The sequence below is a fragment of the Eschrichtius robustus genome, chromosome 15 (genome assembly GCF_028021215.1).
Source record: "Eschrichtius robustus isolate mEscRob2 chromosome 15, mEscRob2.pri, whole genome shotgun sequence".
NCBI classification, from domain to species: domain Eukaryota; kingdom Metazoa; phylum Chordata; class Mammalia; order Artiodactyla; family Eschrichtiidae; genus Eschrichtius; species Eschrichtius robustus.
Genome location: NC_090838.1, coordinates 42454522 through 42471417, shown reverse-complemented (window position 1 = coordinate 42471417; position 16896 = coordinate 42454522). Strand labels below are relative to the sequence as shown.

Sequence of the window (16896 nt, the reverse complement as noted above, 5' to 3'; positions counted from 1 at the left end):
TAGTACCAAACTGATCTATATCATGTCTTTAGTACCACCCATTTCAGTATCCCTGAGTAGAGGTGCAGTGTATTTTTTAGAGATTTCTTTCCACCATGACTTACGCAGAAGGTGTGTAAGATTTCCGAACATTGTGATTGTTCTGTAGAGCAAGCTGGAAGTCATGACAAAGAGCAACTTTCCTAGCCTCTTCATTTAGATGTGAGGAAACTAAGAAGTCATGTTGCTATCTAAAGGTCACATTAACTGGGAGGCAGTATAATGCAGGGGCAAGTATGCAGGCTTTGAGTAGGTCAGACCTAGGATGGAACACTTTTCTATCACATTTTAGCTGTGTGACCTCGGGACAAGTCGTTTTAGATTTCTAGGCCTTTGGTTTCATATATGCAAAATGATAATAATGTAAAGATGAAATAAGTTAATAAATAAAGTGCCTGGTACATAATAAGCATTTACTAACCTCTAACTTCTTTCTTAGTAGCAAATTAAGGACTAGCAACCACAATTCTGAACTCCCTGTCCAGTGCACTCTCCACAACACTTCATGTTGCATAGATAACATTGTTTTGAACTGAGAATATTAAGTGCATTTAAAAAAAAAAAACCCTGTCTTCCTAAATTAATCTCTTCACATTTTTAATAATGCAAGGAAGGAGCTTGAAGTTGGCCCACAGAGATTTTCATGAACCAAAGGGTTATTTTTAATTGGGTTTTGTGCCTGTTGTTATGGAAATTATTGTTTCATAGATGAAGCATTATGATTTTACTGCAAGATCAAGCCCAGAGTGGGGTATAATGATGATATCATCCTTATGCTCCTTTTTCTTGACAAAACACGTTTAAATTAAGAGAATGGGAGTGAAGCTGCTTTAAAAGCACACATTTCTAAGAAAAAAAGATCTGCCCTATAAAAATAGCTTTAAAATGATATATTCTCTTTTCAAAGATCAAAACTCAGAATGGCCCTTGCTGCTGGTAGGATGATAAGATTCTGCAGAGTTACTAAACACTTCTTTCTTCACTGTTGAAACTAGAAAGAGTTCCTTTGATCCTGGAACTTGCTTTCAGCAATTGGTCTCAAAGCATTTTTGCAGTTGTTGAACTAAACAGGCTTCCTCTAGATATTTAGTGATCAATCTCTCAAAACGGTTCTGTCTAGACTAGTTTTTATTCATGTATCCAGATGCAATTTAACTTCTCTAAAGAAACAAAACGAGATGATTACTAATTTTAATGATGGTTCTGTTTAAAGATAGGAGGCAGTTCATCCTGCAAAATTTAGCTTATGTCACTGGCTCATTTTAAGCCTCAGAGAAACCCCAACCAAGGAAGACAGAACTAGTATCATCGGTAATATCCTAAGAGATAAATCAGCGGGCTTGCTGGATAGCCTGTGGAATTAAAAGCAAACAGTGATCTCCTGTTGGACGGACTGCTGAGGTTGCTTCTAGTACTTGATTCCCTAATTTATTTATTTTTCTCTCTTCTTCTCTTTGGCCTTTTCATACATCCTCCTATGGTCCTTGGATATTGGCTGGTTTGGCTGATAGAATTTGGTGGAAGAAATTGTGAACCCCATCCTGATCCTGAGTTAGTTGAAAGTCATGTAACTCAACTCAGTGTCATGTCTTTAGTTATTTTAGTATACATATAGAAATGTCCGTACCTAAAAAACAGGACAAAGTCTGTCACCAAAAAATGTATCATTAAAAACTTTTCATGATTTTTTTAAATGAATCATAATATCAGATTATTGGCAATGCTTATTTTTTAATAAAAAATTTCCAGTTCTATTGAAAGCTCTTTTTTCCCTTCGTTTTTATGTGGAAGAGAGACATTTGTCTAACTTTGTCATTTCAATAATTTCAAAATACCTCCTGAAATAACCTCTCTGCCCTAAGCCAATTTAAATTCAACTTGCACAGGTTGACATGGGTTCACTTGCGGTTGCTTTTCCAGAATGTTATACTTCTTGTCCTCTTTCCTTTGGTCCTTAGCTGGGCACCACTTCCCTGTACTGCTACTTAATCTCATTTGTTTTTTCTTCCCTCCCACTCAACACTCGGCCCTTTATTGGCAGTGTTTTTTTTCACTTTCTTCACCTCCTAAGAGTCCATTCTTTTACCTGTACCCACTGTCTGTGCCTCCACCAGACTTAGTTCTCAGACACAACATTCCATACATTTAAGAAGCTGGTGAACATTGGAGGTACATGATGTAAGAGCAAAGAGCAGCCATCACATAGTCTCTCGTACCCAGAGCTGCCTCCTTGCCGGTCTAATCAGCCAGGTGCCATTCACTGAAAATGGTTAACTAATGACCTGTGGTCACATCTCTCCCCAAGGTCAGAGGTTTCATGACTGCTAGCTACTTCATTAGCAAGAAACTGATAGGGCAAAACTCAGAGAATTCCTGAGGGAGGGAAAAGTGTGTGCAGATTTGGGAGGCTTCCCAATGCTCTATTGACTGTGCCTATTTATGACAACAGGTGCATTCGTTTGTCTTTGATCGATGTGTAATGTTAAAGAGCCTTCTTAAAGTGTTACAGCTGAATGTCTGTTAACGTAATTTTCCTTGCTTGCTATGACTCTAATGGGCTTGAGAATTGATCCAGCCAGTCTCTCCTCTCTCTGTCTCCTTTTTCTCTCCTCTTTCTTTCATTTCTTTCTCTCTTCTCTCTCCTCCCTCTCCCTCACTTCCCCCCTTCCTCTGTCTCTTTCTCTCACTCTCTGTGAGGTTCGTTTGCTTGACTGATTCTGAGTGTCCATAATGACTGTTTGGCATATTCTACAGGCAAAGGTCCCGAGACCCTTTTTGCCGGCTATAACCTCAATGATAACGAATGGCACACAGTGCGTGTGGTTCGTCGAGGAAAAAGTTTAAAGTTAACGGTGGATGATCAACAGGCCATGACAGGTAAGGCCCCATCACCTTTGCCTTGTTGAAGCTTTAGACTTTCCTGTTTCTCGCAGTTGACTTTGAAAACCAAGTGAACAACTTGAAGCTGATACACACAGTTCATTTCTTATTCCAGTTCTTCCAGCAACAAGTAAATTTAATAAGCAGCATGTTAAGTGTTTTTTTCTCTCAAATGAGCAACAATTTTTGTCATGTTCTTTTCCATTTAATAATGCAAGAAGAAGTTATATTTTAATTTTATGGCTTGATAAATATCTTAGGGCTTTATAAAATATTGAAGTTATTGTTTGGATGCCAATTTCTGTTCAATTTCTTTGTTTCTTATATATTTGGGCAATGAACAGCAGCAAGTTATACTTTTTAGCTTCTGGGGTATATTGATAGATATGCTGGCATTCTGTCAGGTGAACTGCTTTTTATTTTAAGCTCTAATAGATCATTTTTGGCCATTTAACTCCGTTGGTTAAATTCTAATGTTAAGAATGTCAAGTTCAATCCCTGATTTGTAGATTCCTGACTGAGGTGAGCCACATAAAGGTGCATCCCGGAGACATAGGGAAACCGAATGAAAGAGGAATCAGTGCACCTTTATTCTCTCTGCTGAAAATAACTTCAAGCACATGACCCGCTGGGATATTAGCTCCTTTTTCTTTTTTAGAGAATATCTCCCTGTTAATTATTTTAGTACAAGGCACAAGACAGTCCTTGTGCAGCAGAGAAGTGTCTGTTCTACATTCAGTCTCAAGGGGGTTTCCATACTCAGAGATCAGGTGATTGTATCAATGTAGAAATATCATGTATGGGATTTTAACTTTAAAGAGAATCATTCCTGAGTTCAAAGGAAGCAAACTACCAACTCATAGATCTCTTACCAGCTCGTATTTCATTAGCCCTTTATGGCGTTCCAAAACTTTTTTCTACACGTGGGGGCAACCTTGCTTTGTTTCAGAATTATCTGAAGAGCTTTAAAAGGATCAATTCCTGACCAGACACCACAGAAAGTGTGGGAGGAGCTCATCATTATTATTATTTTTTCTTAAAATCTCTCAGAAGAACTCTAATGCAGCTTGTCCATGGCTTGGCATTTAAAAACCACTGCTATGTTATGTCATTTTATTCTCCCAGGAAGGAAATCAACCAGGGAGCCATTAGCATAAGCCTTTATTCAACATTGCCAAACATGAGAAATCTCTAAAGAAACTGTGAACTTAAGGAGGGAAGGCAGAATGAAATCTCTAAAGAAACTGTGTGAACTTAGGGAAGGAAGGCAGAATTTTTATAGGGCTTTGGCAGGAGTGTTAGCTGAAGTTCAGCTAGTTTTGGTTAAAGGCAGTTCTTGGAAGAGGAATGAAGTGTTTCTATAGATTAGCATTCGCTGTTTGGACAATCTCGGTTTTACCAAAAGGGGTAGAAATTAACAGGGTCTAAGGTCATGTGCAAGAGGTTGGGAAGAAATAACTGCCAGGGACAAGGACATGTGAGAATCACAGTAGAACATTCTTCAGTACCTTAAGTTCGTCTCAAATCTCACACAGCCCTATGAAGTAGATAGGGTATATACATTCTCATTTTATAGATGAGGAAGCTGAGGTCCAAAGAGGTTAAGTGACTTATGTTTCTTTGAAATGCCATTGTTACCAGAACTGAGAGAGCACCTAGGTTTATTTTTTAATTTTATTTGTTAACTTTAAAAAATTTGTTTGCTTTTTGACTCATGGTTCATTTATTTATATTTATTAATATCCTAATATATGTATGACTCTATGATGAATACTTTCCCGGACATAACATGATTTTATGAGGATAATATATACACACATGTCAAAATCACATGATAACCGATCATCTAGGGTAGCATGTAATGTACTAAACGGTTGAGTAAATAATTCACGTTCTTGGGGTTCGGAAGAGCTTAAAGGTTTCAAGAATAGCTTAAAGCAATAGATAATATCTGAACTAGGCTGTAAAGAAAGGATAATGCAGAAGATAAAAGTATCTGGGAGAGCATTCCACACAGGGAAGGATGGCTTAGATGGAGCTAGACAGACTTATGTTCAGGGAACAGAGAGGGTTTGTTTTGTTTCATGTAACCATAGGACTGTTGACACGGCTAGAATGGCCTTTGGGGGCCAATAGGTCAGTGCTCCAAATGAAGGAATTCATATTTCATGGGTTTTCAGGCAGTTGGAAGTTGCTGCATTTAAGCTGGAAAGTAAGCTAAGAGAATATTTTTTGAGCAAAATGAATCCTGTGCAATGTACTAACTACTTCAGGATGTAAAGTAGTAAAGTCCTGTACTACAGTGAATGAAGAAGGTATAGAAACAAAAGACTGGTACAACACATTTTTTAAAAAAGTTTTGTTTAGAAATAATTTCAAATTTACAAAAAATTTCAAAAGTAAAAAAGTACAAAGAACACTGATATACTTTTACTATGGTGAGCGTGTTGTCCCATTTGCTTTGACATTTTCACTCTCTCATTTTTTTCTTAACCAACTGAGGATAAGTTATATACTTAATAGCCCTTCATTCTACATACTTGAGTGTTCATTTTCTAAAAATAGGGATATCCCTTTATAGAACAAAGAGTCACCAACTTCAGTAAATTTGGCATTGATGCAATATTTTTTTTAACATCTTTATTGAAATATAATTGCTTTACAATGGTGTGTTAGTTTCTGCTTTATAGTTTTATCTGTTCTCTCATCCATATTCCCCGTTTGTCAGTTGACCCAATGTTGTCTTTTGTAGCATTTTTGCTTCCATCAGAGCATTCAGTCTAGGGCCAGACATTGCATTTCGTTTTCATGTCTCTTTAGCCTCCTTTAATGGAAAACATTACCTTAGACTTTCTTTGTCTTTGATGACATTGACAAATTAAAAAGATATATAGTCCTCCGACCTTTTATCAATGTAAAGTCACTTTTTGGGCTTATCTGAACTATCTGATGTTTCGCCATGATTATATTCAGGTTTTGCATTCTTGGATGAAATACACTGTTGATGGTGTGGTCTTCTTACAGTATCCCATCTGGAGGGAAATGATGTCCATGTCCTTGACTCATGATTTTAATGCTTGGTCAACATGTTGCCCAGTTTCTCCACTGAACAGTATGTTTTTCTCCCTTACAACTAATAAACTGTGGAGAGACATATTAAGACAATGAAAATATCTGTACTTCATCAAAAACTTGCCCTAGATGTATCATCCACTGAAGATTTTGCCTGATCCAGTCTTTAACACAGTAGTTACAAGTGATTATTTTCAAACTCCATCTCTCTTTCCACATTTAGAGTCAGCACTTAGTATTCTACTATATACAAGAGCTATCCCTTCATTCTTTCTTTTTCTTTCTTTCCCTTTCTTCTTTTCTTTTTCTTTTCCTCCTTCTCTCACCATCTTCCTCTTTCCTTCCTTCCTTTCTTCCTTCCTTCCTCCCTTCCTTCCTTCCTTCCTTCCTTATTGGTGTAGACCCACAAGTTTCTATATTATCAAGTAGTTTATAATTACTTCACTTAATTATTCTGGTGCTTAAAATGTCCCTGTTTGGGCCACTGTGAATCCCATGAAGTTGGTCTCTGTGATCTTGTGACATGCCTCCACGCCAACATTTTTTTTAGCACTTCCTCACTTTCTGTCATAACAGTATATTTCAGGCACAACTTTTACCTGCCATGCCTCAGCCTTGGAATCAGACATTTACATTCCATTTAATGGAGAATTATATTACAGACCAAGATCTAAGTGGTTGCTATTGGTATGCTCAGTGCTGCTTTGTGACCTTTTCAGGAGACTAAGATAGGAAATATACTCAAGCATATATACATATACCTGCATATATATATATATATATATATATACACACACACATAGATATATACATATATATGTCTTAATAGGTTTCTCCACATAAATATGTACATACATACATATCAATTACACATTCATATAAAATGCATATACACGTATTTTAGAAAACATGAGTTCACACTAGCACCTCCACATCTACAGCATTGTTTCTTGACTCCCCCATTCCATGTTTTCATATCCCTTCTTCCAAGGTGGAATCTTGGCTCCCAGTGATGTCATTTTCTCATTTGCCCAATCCAGTCATACATCTACAATAGTTTCAAAATTGCTTTAAATTGCCCATACTACCACGAGTACTATGAACTAAAAACAATTCACGATTAGTTTGTGATTCTTCTCAGTCCTTACTGCCTAAGATTTAATGTGTATGGTCAAATGCTAAGTTGATAAATAACTTTGATTAGTTCCTTTCTTCGTTTTTTCCTTTCCTTTTCCTTCCTTCCTTTCCCTTTACTGTAGTTATAGTAGTCATTTGAAATACAATTAGTTTTATTTATTTCAGCTTCGTTTTTTTCCCTCCCATTCTTATGTATTTAATTACAGTCGTGTGTAGAACATTAGCATGCTTTTAAAATCAGTGCAACACATTGTGAATTAGGAAGTGATGAATAGAGTATGAAAATGATCATTGTAACAGAAAATTCCAGAAATGTTCCCTAAATGAATTGCCATCTAATTTTCATTAAAATTTAAGATATATCTTTTCAGTCGCATAGATTCCTACCAAACTTCTAAATGAATAGTTATATTCTATATTAGTCAGTTGCTTTCTTCAACTTCCAGTGAATACATCATTCCTTTGTTACTTAAATGGTTGTGCATTTATCTCTCACCAGCAATCATAATGTTAGGAAGCAGAGTTAACAGATACTTATATGGATGTAGTTAGCTTATCGATATAGGAACAAATAAGTGATGAATTCAAAGGAGAACTGAGAGAGAATTGACTCTGTTGGGGAATCATTCCAAAGTTAATGTCACGTGTTTCCACTCTTCTGCTCCTGGGCATGCACTGTTTCTTCACGGTGAAGTCACCCATGTCTCCTTGGCTGGTTAATACTGGGAAACTCTGGCACCTAAGACTTTATTAGGAATCCATAGGCCATTGGTAAGATTTCGCTTATGATCTGAAAGAAAAGGAATTCCCTTTCAAAATTGCCAAATTTGGATGACAAACACATTTGTTTAACAGATTTTTCTTCCAGGAGGTATTATTAAAATTATGAGTCTTAGTGCACCAACTCAGGGGTGCAAGAGATGGCACATTTATTAGTTGACCTTATATCAATTTAAATCAGACCTTAGGCCTTTCTTCTGGAGTTACAGGATATTTAATCAGTCATGTGCCGTCACCCCCACTCCCACCCACACACTGGATCATGCAGAAGCTCCTGTTGGCTTCTGTCTTCACTGGTTCTCACCAAAAAGACAGTTCTCCAAGTTTGTCCTTTAAGCGATAAGAAGCCTGTTGCTCCTGTCCTAGGTGAGGCAAAGGGTCTTTGCTGACTCCTGTCGCTGAAGAGCTGTGGTTCAGCCCGGCGAGGTTTACCTCATCAGTTCTCTCTGAAACCCTGAACCTGACCAGAGAGCAGGATGCTGGCACTCAGTGCTGCTAAATCCCACCGATGTTCATCTCTCTCTCCTAGTCAGTGGTAATTGCCTCATCCAGTTCAGCCCTCGAATGCATTCTGCTCATTTCTTTTTCCTTTCTTGAACACCTTGCAAACTAGGCCTTCAGAAAAGATTAGAAAAGGTGTTGTTTTCCAGAAAGTTGTCTTCCACTTTCTGCCAAGTAAAAGCCTTTGAGGCAAAGTGCTACAAGGGACCTGGCTAGTTTCTTAGAACTGAAGGGAGAACAAAATATAAACCAGCATTTCAGTAAATTAGCCTGCCATTTACTCTTTCTCAAAACTGCCAAGGCCTTAGAGCAGAAATTATATTCTATCCTCTCTTTGTTGTGTAGGAGTTGAAAGTTTTTTCAGTTGTGGAAACCAACTTGCTTTTTCTCAGAGTTCAAAGATGAATGGGCATATAAACTGAGTAAACATTGATGATTCACACAAATTATGCATATTCTCCCCCCAGTACTCCACCCCACCTCTTCTGTTCCCTCAGCTCCCAGCATCTTGCTTCTCAGAACTAAAGACAATGTTTTGTTTTTTGTTTTTCACAGTAACTGTCATCAGGGTGATTCATATTTGGGAAATTATGTTTTGCCAAAGATCTCATGAAAGTCAATAATTCATAAGAATAAAAAGTCAGCCTTAAGTTATATAGCATAAAAAAGGTTTCCAAAGATGCAATGGAACCTTGCCATTGAGGCTTCAGTTTGGAATGAGATTTTTTCAAACACTCTAGTGGCCACATGAAGCCAGCCATGAATCAGGAAAGCAATAGACATTTCTTATTAAATTTTACAGCAAGTTCAGAAATCACTGAACAAGAAAAAACTTTAAAGGAAAGCGTTGGAAACTCTTCATGCAAAGTCCTACATTTGACCACATCTTTAAATCAGAGTTATACATACTGTTAAGTCAAGTATTTGTTGAATACAGGACAGTACATACTCAGGTCATTCCTGGGAATGTCTGAACCTCACCGAGGCTCATGAGGGTAAGCAGTTGCCAGCAAAGAAGCCCAAGAAGAGAGAGATTCCCCAGAACTCAGATGAGAAAATGTTCTACACACTGTATGGGATCCCTAAGTAGGGAGTCCTTGGGTTTCAACGTATCACCTAGTCTGTCTAAAATATCTGGAATTGTGTGTTCTGTATGTGTGTGTATGTTAGTGTGTGTGTCCTTTGTTGAACACTATTCACTGTATATCCAGTTACCCAAGCCTGGAAGCTGGGACCTGCATTATTTCCCCCTTCTCCATCATTCTGTACATTATTAATAAATCCTGCAATTATATTGGCGAGACTATCTTGTTTTGTCCCTTTTTTCCATTTCTTCTATAAACACTCTACTTCGTATTGTCTACAATCTATTATATCCACAACAGAGAGATCAAATACACACACACACACACACACACACACACACACAGACTCATGTCTTATGTCTGCCTAAAAGCCTTCAGTAGCTCCTAATAGAATCAGGAGGCACTGTGACATCTGACCCCTGACTCTTCTTCCCATCTCATCTGAGCACTAACCTCACTTACTCATGACTCTCCAGCCACACTCTCTGGGTTTTTCTCACCTGAGAGCCTCTGTTCATCTGTCTCTCCTTCCTGGAATCCACCCCCCGCTTCCTTTTCTCCAGTTCTTAGCATGGCTTTCTCCTTTTAGTTCTTCAAATTTTACGTAAATATCCACTCAGGCACTTGCCCGCATTCCATATTTACCAACCCAGCATGCTGTTCATCAAATTCATGGCATTTTCTGAGTTTTATCATCATATAGTTAATTATTTTCTTACCTGGTTTTGTCTGCCTTACCCCAATAGACCATGAATTTTGTGAAAACAGGAGCTAAGTCTTCTTCTCTCAACATTATTTCTTAATTGCCTAATACAGCACCTGACTTATACGTACACTACACACTCAGTAACTTTCAATACCTTTCAGTGAATTAACAAGTGGATCTAAGGCTGGGGAGGGGTGGTCATTTTCTTCTGCAGCAGAAATTTAACCCAACTCAGAGCAAGGCTCAGCATAAAATCTTGCTATCTGTTTTGGTAGAAAGATTTGATTTAGAAATTGAGATTTCTGTGCAAACACACCACCCAGGTGGTTGTTTCTTATTGGAGATTATCATCAATCTGGATGGCCCAGACACTTTGATCAGAGGCATTTTGTTAATTTCGAATTCTCCTTTTCCAGTAAATCTCTAGGAAAGATGCTGCATTTTTTTAACGAGTGGAGCCTTAAAAATATTTCTCCTTCATTGTCCTTTATTTTTTCTTAGTCGATATATGTATACAATAGTAGAGGTGGCTACGTTGCCAACTGAGGATTAAACATGGGAATAAATTCTGAGGAAAAAAGGATTTTTAACAGGCAGCAGTAAATGTTTTATTAGGCAGTGGATAATGGCTTTTAGGTGCTAATTCTCCTTCACGAGCAAGCATATCTGCCATTACTGTCAATGCAATTTATATATGCTTATTAAGGAAAGAATAGGCTCTTGAACATGGGCCATAATGATTTTTCTTGTAACTGGGCCATGGTTGCTCCAGTGCTTTTTTACTACTTTTTTATTATGTATGCTCTGCATACATATTCTATTCCTTTAAGAAAAGAAAACAGACAATACGTGTTATTTTTATCACTGAACTTCTTTCTCAGTTCTGCTGAACAAAATGTGCTTCCCTATTTCAGAGCTGCCAATAACTGGACAATTTGGAGTAATATTTAATTTCAAGTATTAGCAATTTTTTTCTGGATATTCTCTTACTGTCAGTTGGTTCATTAATGTAGCTTTTAAGAAGAAAACATGACAGTTTCAGGATCAGGGTGGGTTCACCTAGTTAAGACTCAGATTTTAATATAATGAGAAAGATAAAATAACCCAAAGAGATAGAAAAGCCCAAGTAATTTTTTTCAGCTTTGCATATTCTTCATTCTATTTAGCTTGTTAATTCAATGTTACTGGTGTCTCTAGTGATTTATATTTGAAAATTATTAAAGGCTAATTTTATTTGCTACCCAAGAGGTAGTTCCACACAGACTAGTATTGAGGTCACTGAACAAAAGAACTGAAGAAGGGGAGAAAAATGATGTCATATGAGAAACCAGAATTGCTAAGGATTTAATAGTATTTTTGCTTGGGATAGACAAGAAGGAGGTGTAGTGGGGAAGAGGTAGGATAGACAACTGTTTACAGTGCCATTTTTTGTATTAAAAAAAAAAACACATTTGCAGAGAAGGAATCAGAGCAAACTAATAACTGAAAAGAGAACATGCCAAGGGATGCCGTTGTCAGGATCAAAGACTAGTAAAGAGGTATGGAAATCAAGGAGCATTAAGTACAGCTCAGGGGAGAGGTTTTTATACCAATGAGTTTGTTAACATCAAAATCAATTAAGTATGCGGGCAATTTTTCTTGTGCAACAAAAAGTATGCCTTTTATGATTTAATTACAGGCATTTCCTTTAAAATGCCACCTAGTATTTTATTGTTTTTTCTAAAGAAATGGGAATCTGTCAGACTGGTTGAAGGAGGCCCACAAAGTGGGGTGTTCAATCTTTATTACACCTGGGAAGAAGGTTCAGTGCATCTTCCCAGGGCTGAGACTGGGATTGGCTCTAATTCATATTTTCATTAATATCAGGGATGATGGGATAGGGTAAGCTCGATGAAATTTCCAATTACGCCAAACTGAGTAGTGAAGCTAATACCTGGAAGAACTTGACTGCAATTTAAATGACCTTTTTTGAGTTTCTGAAGAAAGTGAATGACAGTTTAATTAGACAAGAACAGGATGCCGGGAGCGAATGACTAGCAATGATAAGAGTACTTTAACGCTGTGCTTTAGAAAACGAGTTCACATCTTTGTTAATTTTGACTTCAGCCTTTCAGGTAGGTACAATGATCACTCTGGAGGTAAAGACGGGACTAAGTAGGCTTTTAATGGGGTTGGCAGAGAAATATGGCAGGATGAACAGGGATGGGGTTGAGTTGAAGAGTGAATCACTAAATAAATTGGCAACCAAGCTTCACACTAGGGTGTTTAATAGAAGATTATACTTTGTGGTAATGTGGAATAATTTTACTGGTATTCTCAAAATTGGACATGCCTTGAACTGGTATGTTGTGCTCAATTTAGGTATCCAAAACCTAAGTGCAAGGAAAATGGCAGAGGGCCAGAAGAGATCAACAGGAATTCTTCGTGATTGGGAGACTAGGTCTAGGAAAGACGGAATTATTCAGTATAGAAAAGGGAAGGTGAAAAGTACACATTTAACTTCAAACACATTTTCATGGTTCGTAATTGGAAGAATAGTCAACAGCTCTTCATTATTTCTATTGATATAGGAAAATATACAGTTACTTTTTGTTTTTCTTGAAGAACATTCTTTATAAAGACAAACGTCACATCACCATGGAGCTGGGATGTATCACTTTCTACTGGGATGATTTAGCATAGGCATTGCCCCTAATCCTCCTCCATTCCCTCCTCCCTCCCTCCCTGCCTTCCTCCCTTCCTCCCTTCCTTCCTTTTCCTTTCTCTCTCTTCTTCTTCTTACCCTTTCTCCCTTCCTTTCTTCATTTCTTCCTTCCTTTATTCTTTCTTCTAGTTTTAAAAAATTCTGCAACTTTAGTTAATGAGGATCATTTTTGTTAAGACTAAAATTTGGACGGAGATTAAAACTTGATCTAAGAAAGTTTTATTAGGTAATTCAGCCTCACCATGTAAGGTCATTTCTCATTTTTACTATACATAACTGCATATCAAGGAGGTCTGTAGATCCTTGCATTTTAAAATGTGATATTGCTGTGGAAGTCTAAAGTTGAAAGTGCCCTTCAGGGCTTCCCTGGTGGCGCAGTGGTTGAGAGTCTGCCTGCTAATGCAGGGGACACGGGTTCGAGCCCTGGTCTGGGAGGATCCCACGTGCCGCGGAGCAGCTAGGCCCGTGAGCCACAACTACTGAGCTTGCGCGTCTGGAGCCTGTGCTCCGCAACAGGAGAGGCCACAATGGTGAGAGGCCCGTGCACCGCGATGAAGAGTGGCCCCCACTTGCCGCAACTAGAGAAAGCCCTAGCACAGAAACGAAGACCCAACATAGCAATCAATCAATCAATCAATCAATCAATAAATCTTTAAAAAAATTTTTAAAAAGTGCCCTTCAGATGCAGAAAATAATAATACCATCTTCTCTTTTAGGTCAAATGGCGGGGGATCATACGAGGCTGGAGTTTCATAACATAGAGACTGGCATCATCACGGAACGCCGGTATCTGTCTTCTGTTCCCTCCAACTTCATTGGACACCTGCAGAGCCTGACATTTAATGGAATGGCATACATTGACTTGTGTAAAAATGGCGACATAGATTATTGTGAGCTCAATGCCAGGTTTGGCTTCAGGAACATCATAGCAGACCCTGTCACCTTCAAGACCAAATCGAGCTATGTTGCCTTAGCTACGTTGCAAGCCTACACTTCTATGCATCTTTTTTTCCAGTTCAAGACAACATCCCTAGATGGACTAATTCTGTATAACAGTGGGGATGGAAACGACTTTATTGTGGTTGAATTAGTTAAAGGGTAAGTACGGGTCCGTTCAATGACAAACAGAGCTTTATGAAAATGAATCTCAAGTTCCACAATTATACATTAAACAGAAGGTGGTGGGCAGGGAGGGTGGTTTGCAAATAATGCATTTGTTTAAACCACTTTTTAGGTATCTTATAAAGTTAATAGGGATTCAGTACAGTTTTTTATATCTACATTTCCATACATAAGGTACAAATAGCGTCGAGTTCTAATTTATCGTAGGCATTCCATAAGTCTTACTCTTCAAATGTGGATTTCCTTACTACGCACATGGTAATTCCACAAAAGAATTTCTACACTTGCCGGCTAAGTTAAATAGCTAAGTTAAATGGCTAATTCATGCAAGCAGATTACTTCAACTCCACAAAATCCCATTTAACTGAAGCTTAATTCTATGTCAGAGTTTCTTGAAGAATTTAGAAAGATTTTTATGACATTTCCTTGAAACTGTGATGAACATTTGATATCTTTTCATTGATTTAGGTATTTATTCATTCAGTCGGTGAATTATCATTGCACATTTACAATTGGCTAGATAATATGCCACACACTAGTTTACATATATATATATATATATATATATTCCTTGCCACTCCCGTGCACACTTCAGATTCCACCAACCCCAAGGCACACAGATGCACACAACCCGAGGGGATACAGGTGAACACATAAATTTAGCAGAAAAGCACCAGGAAGCACCAGGAAGTTTCCTAATATGATCTTGGGCAAAGGTTCAGGAGATTATTTAGCAAAATTAGGAAAACCTATGAGTCCAGGAGTGGCTACCTGAGCTGGTCTTGAAGGATGAGTGCACATTTCCCATAGAGAAATAGGCATTCAAGATGGCGGGAAACAAGTGCAGGAAGCTGAGAATCGCCAGTTCTGTGTGGTTGGCAAAGGATGGAGAGAGTGGTGGAAATAGGGAATGAGTAGTGACAGATATTTATCTTCCACAGCGATGAAGTGGAATGTGGACCACAATTTAAAAAATATTTTCACTATTTCCTGTATTGAAGACAATGAATAATCCTCCTTGCTGAAACAGAGTAGCGTTTCTTACCCTCTTGTTAGTTGAGCTTCTACACAACTCACTCTCATGACTTCTAGCAAGGATGCAACCACCTGAAAAGGAGATCTCTGTTTGTAATAAGTAGTTTGACTCCATCAGAAATTCAAAAAGTGATGGCACTTTTCCACCTTCCCTTTTTTCCCAGGTACTTACATTACGTGTTTGATTTGGGAAATGGTGCTAACCTTATCAAAGGGAGCTCAAATAAACCTCTCAATGACAATCAGTGGCACAACGTGATGATATCAAGGGACACCAGCAACCTCCACACTGTAAAGATTGACACGAAAATCACAACGCAAATCACAGCGGGAGCCAGGAACTTGGACCTTAAGAGTAAGTGCACGGAGTCAGAGCAGCAGGCAGGAACCCACGTGGTTTGTGCTCATGTGGCACATCCTTTGCTTTGGGGTGGGGGGGGTACCTTCTGCAAAGACTGACCAGAATTTCATCTCCAACATGTAATTAATAATACAACACACATGCCTCTTCTCCCCCTTTAATGTGGCAGAAACACGTATTTTTAATAGCAGCTCAAAAAATGCAACACCTAAGAATGCATGCATGATTAAAATTTAAGGAGTGAGAAGAATGTATCTTAGTCTTGATATTATAAAGAAAAGTAGGCGTTTGCAAGTTTCTTTAGTCCCAATAGCTTTTAGTTGATTTGGAGTCAGGGTAACCAGATACCTACTGAGTTTCTTCTAGAGCTTATTAGTTTTCTCTTCTTGGTGAGGTTTCCTAGATACTTACAGAGCCTCTCACCAACAGGGGTCTGTGGCTGGCTTATACCCTGTGTCTCCAATGGTGAATCCCTCCCAACACCCACAAACACCAATGGGAATGTTCTTTCACCAGCTGCTAAGGAAGTCTTAACAGACTTTTTGCTTCCTTATTTTTTTTTTTAACATCTTTATTGGAGTATAATTGCTTTACATTTCCTTCCTTATTGATACTTGATTTCTCAAGTGAGCGAGACAAAATACTTAGAAAACTTATGTCAATAATGGAAAATAACAGAAGTTTCTATTTGAATGGGTCTTTGTGATTCGCTAAGAGCATGTCCATATATCCATCTCATTTAACACAACAACAAGCATTGGACAAGATGTTATTAGCACTTCATTATGAATGTAGGAAATCTGAGCTTTGAATGGCTTGCCCAGGCTTAAAACAACTACTTCAGCAGAGCAAAACATAACCCCGGTTCTGACACATGGCCCCTCCATTGCTCCTCCTGCTCTGATTGGAGGCATTCCAAAGCCCTGCAGGAATCATCATGGTCATCATTTTTGCTTGGCAAGAGCTGTTCATTTGTACTGATGGGATCTTTCCCTTTGATTTAAAAGATAAATACGTAGGGGAGTTAGGGAACTGGAAAGAGAAAACCCAACAGAATTCTTTCTAGAGAAAAAAAGCTGTGAGTAAGGTGAAAGAAGACAGAAAAGGGTTTCACTTTCTGTAATTGCAGAATATATTTACAATCCCAGCACTATGTTTGTCTAAGACATAAAATGTGTGGTGATGGCTGTCTCCCTTCTCAGAGTGGGCCTCTTGTTAACTTCAAAGAGAACCTGTTTGTACCTACAAATCTAACAGCTTAGCTCACAAAGTAAAATGAAATTCAAAGGAAATGCTGTTTTACTGTCTACACCTCTTTCTTCTCTCTGACTGAAGTGAATGTCAGAGGGCATTTTCTGTCCCTATGTCGTGGGTGCCCCTGTTTTGCACAGTGGGCTCAGGTGGTAATTGTCAAGGAAAGGGAGAGATTGTGACAGTCAGTGTGCTGGCCATGCCAGCCACCAAAGCTGAAGCA

At 38.3% G+C, this 16896-nt stretch overlaps 1 protein-coding gene across 17 annotated transcripts in view; it reads left to right on the top strand.

Annotated features, from left to right (window-relative positions):
* NRXN1 (neurexin 1) overlaps positions 1 to 16896 on the top strand; it is a 1110559-nt gene that overhangs the window by 534993 nt on the left and 558670 nt on the right. For all 17 annotated transcript variants that reach the window (XM_068563995.1, XM_068563994.1, XM_068563993.1 and 14 more), the window contains 3 exons: positions 2794 to 2916; positions 13621 to 14002; positions 15226 to 15416. In XM_068563995.1, coding sequence (XP_068420096.1) covers positions 2794 to 2916; positions 13621 to 14002; positions 15226 to 15416 — 696 coding nt within the window. The remainder of the gene's footprint in view (positions 1 to 2793; positions 2917 to 13620; positions 14003 to 15225; positions 15417 to 16896) is intronic.